Source organism: Onychostoma macrolepis, chromosome 18 (genome assembly GCF_012432095.1).
Source record: "Onychostoma macrolepis isolate SWU-2019 chromosome 18, ASM1243209v1, whole genome shotgun sequence".
In the NCBI taxonomy this organism is placed as follows: Eukaryota; Metazoa; Chordata; class Actinopteri; order Cypriniformes; family Cyprinidae; genus Onychostoma; species Onychostoma macrolepis.
The window spans coordinates 3,700,621-3,706,915 of NC_081172.1; the positions used below are offsets into that span (position 1 = coordinate 3,700,621).

At 43.8% G+C, this 6,295-nt stretch overlaps 1 protein-coding gene across 2 annotated transcripts; it reads left to right on the forward strand.

Annotated features, from left to right (window-relative positions):
* Positions 1–344: 344 nt before the first annotated feature.
* slitrk3a (SLIT and NTRK-like family, member 3a) lies at positions 345–5,830 on the forward strand. Of its 2 annotated transcripts, XM_058750528.1 has the most exons (3): positions 345–1,156; positions 1,468–1,542; positions 2,422–5,830. In XM_058750528.1, the coding sequence occupies exon 3, from the start codon at positions 2,471–2,473 to the stop codon at positions 5,081–5,083; it is 2,613 nt and encodes an 870-aa protein (XP_058606511.1). In that variant the 5' UTR covers positions 345–1,156; positions 1,468–1,542; positions 2,422–2,470; the 3' UTR covers positions 5,084–5,830. The 2 variants fall into 2 exon arrangements, with proteins under 2 accessions (XP_058606511.1, XP_058606510.1); XM_058750527.1 differs by lacking the exons at positions 345–1,156; positions 1,468–1,542 and adding an exon at positions 1,593–1,960.
* Positions 5,831–6,295: the final 465 nt, after the last annotated feature.

Here is a 6,295-nt window from a genome sequence, read left to right on the forward strand (position 1 = left end):
ATGTGCAGTATGTAGCCTACCTAAACTGATTTTTAGAAATAAACCTACCCTTTGAAATATTCACAGTGAAAGTGCAAAAGCTAGCCCCGGTCTTCCCTATAAATCAAAGTTAAATTTCATATCTATTTTGATCTATATTAACGATCTCTTTAGCATTATTTAAAGTAATAATGTTTTTATGTCATTAATAAATCAAATTACAGAGTGTTACCCATAACCTCTTCCTCATTTCCATGTAAATTTGAAGAATAAAGGTATCCTGTCATCGCCACTGCCCACGCGCAGAGCTAGATTGCCCGCTGCAGGCAGAGCGCGGGAAGACAGGGCGAAGGAAGCGCGCGGAGCTTCACACGGAAGAATTGTCCTCAGCTGTCTTCACTGCAGATAAAACCAAACTAAATTTATACAGAGGAAAAATAAACAGATTTATTGGATAGTTTCGTTTGTAATTTTGCCGTGTTAAGCCAAAGAACCCCGGACTTGCATTTCAACTAACGAAGTGGCATTTTCCAAGGAAAGAAAGGTGGAAAAACTGTGCACAACGGAACTGAATGGGACATTCAAAGCCTCAGAAGAGTTCACCGATGAAGCTCAGAGTTAAATAACCTGTGACATTTATCTCAGAACACAAATCGGAGATGAGATCGCCCTATAACATAACGTTACATCGCTGATGAAGAAAGAGAGAGAGATAGAGAGAGAGAGAGAGAGCACACGGATGCGCGCGCGCTCCCGGTGCGGCACTCAGCGCGCTCAACAGCTCGTGCCTCCTCCATCCCAACCCTCTCCGCCAACGCCGTCTCTCCAATCTCTGCCCTCTCCCTCCCTGCTCGCTTTTCTTAAAGCTCATTTCCGTGACGATCCGAAGCTTTTCTCCGGCACGATGAGAGACGCGAGCAGCGCAGCAGTGGGACGAACCGAACAGAACCGCACGAAGCGGAACTGAGCTCCAGAACTGAACGAACCGGCATCATAAACAAACCTTTATAGAAAAAAAAAAAAAAAAAGATTTAATTCAAATCACGTCTTCATCTTCTCTCTTCTTGGTCTTAGAGAGCGAGAGAGAGAGAGAGACCGAAAGAGAGGGAGAGCGATAGGGGAAAAGCACAGGAAATCTTTAAACTCGTCTTATATCGGATGCTCCGGTGAAAAAAAGGTGAATTTTGAGCGTTTCAGATGCTCACATACTTTTTGGAGATGGGAGAATGACCTGGTTGATCCACAGAATAATCTCTGTATTTAATCAAATGATGCATTGATTTGTTTCTGATGTAACTGCGCAGACTGCTGTACCAATCTCCCAGTTTTAAAGGTGTTTTAGCAAACGTATTTTTAGTAAAAATATCTCAAATGCAAGTTTAATGTTAAGTTTAACATTGATATTTTTTTATTATTATTTGTGCGTAAAATACGGAGATTTTTTTAAAGCGTTTCATTCCAACGCATGCTCTTTTTTTTTCTTTGTAGCCAACCATCGGAGGCAACCTGGGACCACCCGTCTCCAAACCCTGGAGATGTAAAGTTGGACACCACTAAAACCGAGTAGGTATCCGCTACTTTATCGCTTGGGAATGGAAGGACATTGGAATTGATTGCTAAAGCCAGGACACCAGAGAAGGGTGGGAGGAAAATACAAAGTGCGCTATTCATGGAAAATTGCAGTCTCTTCTGGACGGAAAACAAGGATCTTTCGAGGGCTTTTGGTCATTTTTTTTTTTCCTTTCGAAATCCAAGAGATCCGCAGAGTGTGGCACACTCGGCAGCATTTGGCTCTGAGTTTCTCCACTGATCTGCTGATAACATCTGCGCTAATTAAGTGCGTTCAGACTGTGGAAAGCAAATAACCTCCGTTACGCATTGGCGTCTAATTGGCGTTTTGGCGACAGTCTTGGGATGCACCTGTCATTGTTTTATTTTTATTTTTAAATGTTAAGTGGATGCAGCGGTTGATTCGATTTAAGTATGCATTTATTTTTGTTTCATGTTTTATTGATCTAATGTTTTTGAGCTTTGCATGAACATGGAAAGGGATGATTATTCAGAATTGACTAAAGTAATATCTCTTGTCCTGCACTGTGTTTGTATGTGTGTGACAGATGTAGTGAGATACAAAATAGATGGTTTCTAATGGTGATATGTATTAAACAGTTTAGATGTGCTTTGTTTCATTTGGTGGTTAAAAACATTAGTGGTGATTATGCCATTGAGTCCTGTTTTTTGGGTGTAGTGCGAGCTATCATTGAGTGAAAGATGTCAAACCCATGATAATGCATGATCTCTATCGTAAACATGTCATGATGTGGAAGGAGGAGGTGTTTGTTGTGTAGTTTATTGTGCGAAACGCTCAAAGCATCGCAACTGTCACTCGCTGTCTGAGCCTTCTCATCTGACACGCTCTCTTTTTTCTGTGTTTTGTTGCAGTGCTGTGAAGTGGCTCTCAGCCTTAACTTCATCAGGACTCGGCGGAAGGATGCTGTGGTTTACCCTGCTAAGCACAATAGCTTTAGGATGGACTACGCCGATCCCTCTGTTGGACGAGTCGGAAGAAATAGATGAGCCTTGCTTTGACCCTTGCTACTGTGAAGTCAAGGAGGGTATTTTCCACGTCCACTGCGACAGCAAAGGATTTACAAATGTCAGCCAGATCTCCCAGACGTGGACGAGACCCTTTAAACTCAATCTGGCGAAGAACTCCATGCGCAAGCTGTATTTTAACAGCTTTTTGCACCTCAACAATGCTGTGTCACTCAATCTGGGGAATAATGCGCTACAGGACATACATGTGGGCGCGTTCAATGGCCTGAGCATCTTGAAAAAACTGTTTCTGCATGAAAACAAACTGGAGGTGTTCAGGAATGACACTTTTATGGGGCTGGAGAGCCTCGAGTATCTTCAGGCGGATTACAACGTCATCAAGAGAATAGAGAGCGGGGCGTTTCGCAACCTGCACAAACTCAGAGTACTTATTTTGAACGACAATTTGATACCCGTGCTACCCAATTTATTATTCAGGTCCGTATCTCTCACGCACCTTGACTTACGTGGCAACCGCTTGAGAATTCTACCCTATAAAGGGACGTTGGAATACATCGGTCGCAGCTTGATGGAGATCCAGCTAGAGGAAAATCCATGGAACTGTGTGTGTGACATTGTGCAGCTCAAAACCTGGCTGGAGCGCATCCCCTACACGGCACTGGTGGGTGACATAACGTGTGAATACCCTTTTCATTTACACGGTAAGGACCTTCGTGAGATCAAGAGAAGCGAACTTTGTCCTTTACTCTCTGAAGCAGAGCTGGAGGCCAAACATGGCATTCCCAGATTACCGTTTAATAATGAAAATGTCTGGCCCACCAAGCCTTCGTCTATGCTGTCATCTTTTCATAACACAGCCTCCTCAGTAGAGTACAGAGAGAGACACGTAAAGCCGACTAAACGGTCCAGACCCACAAAAACACCACCCACTCCTCGTAGCATTTACCCAGGGCTGAATCAGCCTCCAGTCGCTGCCTACCAGACCAGACCCCCTATACCAATCATTTGTCCGACAGGGTGCATGTGCAATTTACACATCAATGACTTGGGCCTCACTGTCAATTGTAAAGAGAAAAGCTTCCACAACATTTCTGAGCTGCTGCCACGACCACTCAATGCCAAGAAACTCTATCTAAGTGGGAATTTGATTCAGAAAATTTACAGGTCGGATTTTTGGAACTTCTCTAGCTTGGATTTATTGCACTTGGGTAACAATCGGATATCATATGTTCAAGAAGGCGCCTTTATGAACCTACCTAATTTGAAAAGCTTATACTTGAATGGCAACGACATTGAAAGGCTCACTCCAGGCATGTTCCGTGGTCTGCAGGCGCTTAATTACCTGTACTTCGAGTACAATGTCATTCGAGAGATTCAACCGGCCGCCTTTAGCCTCATGCCAAACCTGCAGTTGGTTTTTCTCAATGACAACCTGCTGCGCACCCTGCCCGTGGATGCTTTTGCTGGTACCTCCCTGGCTAGGCTCAACCTGCGCAACAACTACTTTCTGTACCTTCCCGTGAGCGGAGTCCTGGAGCATCTCCACTCCATCGTTCAAATCGACCTTCACCAGAATCCTTGGGACTGCTCTTGCGACATCATCCCACTCAAGCAGTGGATCGAGAAGCTCAGCTCCGTCATTGTTGTGGGGGAAGTGACCTGCAAGACCCCGGACTTCGCTCTTGGCAAGGATCTGCGCACCCTAGAGGCTGAGGTCATCTGCCCAGAGTTGAAATTCACCGCTTCTCCAGTTCTGCCCAATGACATGACAGCCACCAGCGGCTCTGAGTTAGGACAAGCGCCAGTGACGGGAGCTGTTCCGCTTTCTGTGCTGATTCTGAGCCTACTGATTCTCTTCATCTCCTCCGTGTTTGTGGCTGCCGGTCTCTTCGCATTCGTCCTGCGGAGGCGAAAGAAACTTCCCTTCAGGAAGCGTCAGGAGGTGGACCTTACAGGCATTCAAATGCAGTGCAAGATCTTTGAAGAGAGGCAGACCGCCTCGCCTGAGAAGCCACCCGGTCACGTCTATGACTACATCCCCCATCCCGTTACTCAAATGTGTAACAATCCAATTTACAAACCACGAGAAGGAGAGATCGAGGGCGAGCAGTTTGCAGAAACCAAGGAAAATAACAGTAATTATCGAACTCTTCTGGAGAAAGAGAAGGAATGGACGATGGCTGTGTCCAATTCCCAGCTCAACACCATTGTCACCATCAATCAGTCAGGTGACATGGCAGGCTTTCACGAGAACGGAGTGCTTTGCCCTACCGTGATTGACAGCCAGAGACCGACCCCTACGGTGGGTTTTGTAGACTGCCTGTACGGCACTGTTCCCAAATTAAAGGACATGCACGTTGCACACGCACATCCCCCCGGAATGCAATACCCTGATTTACAGCAAGACGCCAGATTAAAAGAAACATTACTTTTCACTGCGGGGAAAGGATTCCCTGAGCAAACCCAAAGTGAATACCTCGAGTTAAGGGCAAAACTCCAAACCAAGCCGGATTACCTCGAAGTCTTGGAGAAATCGTATAGATTCTAATTGAATAGGAAACAAAAAAAAGAGAGTAAACTCACTTACACAAACTCCCCCCCTCCACGCCCAAAAAGAATACGTATCAAAAAAGGAGCATGGCAAAATTATATGTTTCACACACGTACACATACACACTCTCACACACATTTCCCCCAAGTCGCTTTTGGAGGAAAGGCCATACTCAGATTTTTCAATGAAGTGCCTTTTTTTCAGAGTAGCCAGCAATGTTACCACCCATTATTTTTGTACGGAACAGATTTGTTGTTGAACCTCCGGAGCGCCTGGCACAGTTTGTAGAATATTTGCAGTTTGCTGCATGCATCCGACTGCAGAAGGAGGTTACCGAGCAAAAACTTCACCTGCTATAGAGATACAGCGACGTATTACCCGTTGAGTGGTCTATTTAATTTTCTATGCCGCAAAAGACAGAGTTCTATCTCAAGGACGCACCCGAGGATCAATATTTGTGAATATCTAATGACACTTCAAGATTTTATGGAGTTCAACGCACTTTCTTAAGAAAAATGCTTCTGGATACTATCACTAACAGCTTTTTAGGAAGCACTTTTAATGTTTTCTCTCTCTCACAAAGATTTGACAAAGTTAAAAATGTGCATATATTTATTCTGTAATTTCAGTGAAAGATTTAATTGTAAAGGTAATGTTAAATCAATGTATAGTGATTATGCGTCTGGTATAGCCTTCTTAATAAAAATACAAAGTCTTAAATCAAATAAAAAGGGTACCAATGCATACTGTTTGTGAGAAATAGACTTGACGTATTGGTATGGCGCTTCTAATGGCAAATTATAAAATGCACATTAACCTATCAAGGTCTCACTGCTGCTAGGAAAGTCAGGTTGAGACAGTCTAGTGTTCCTGCCTGTATGCATGTGTCATCAATGGGTTTGGACAAGAAAAGGAGACCTTGGTTTAGATTTGAGTCTTTCTGTGAGGTATGTTGTCATACCTGTCCACTGCTTACTAAATTACACAATATTTGAGATGAATATTTAATGCAATGTCACTTTTACATGTGTCCACAAGAGGGAGAAAGAGAGACACACTCGCATCATGTCTGTGGATGGACAAAATTGATATTTGATAATTTGAGGGAAAACGGCACTTATTTTTTTCAGGTATGATATACAACTCCGTGCAACATATGGCATTTGAATATAAATTCTGCTTGTGTGTGTGTGTGTGTGTGTGTGTGTG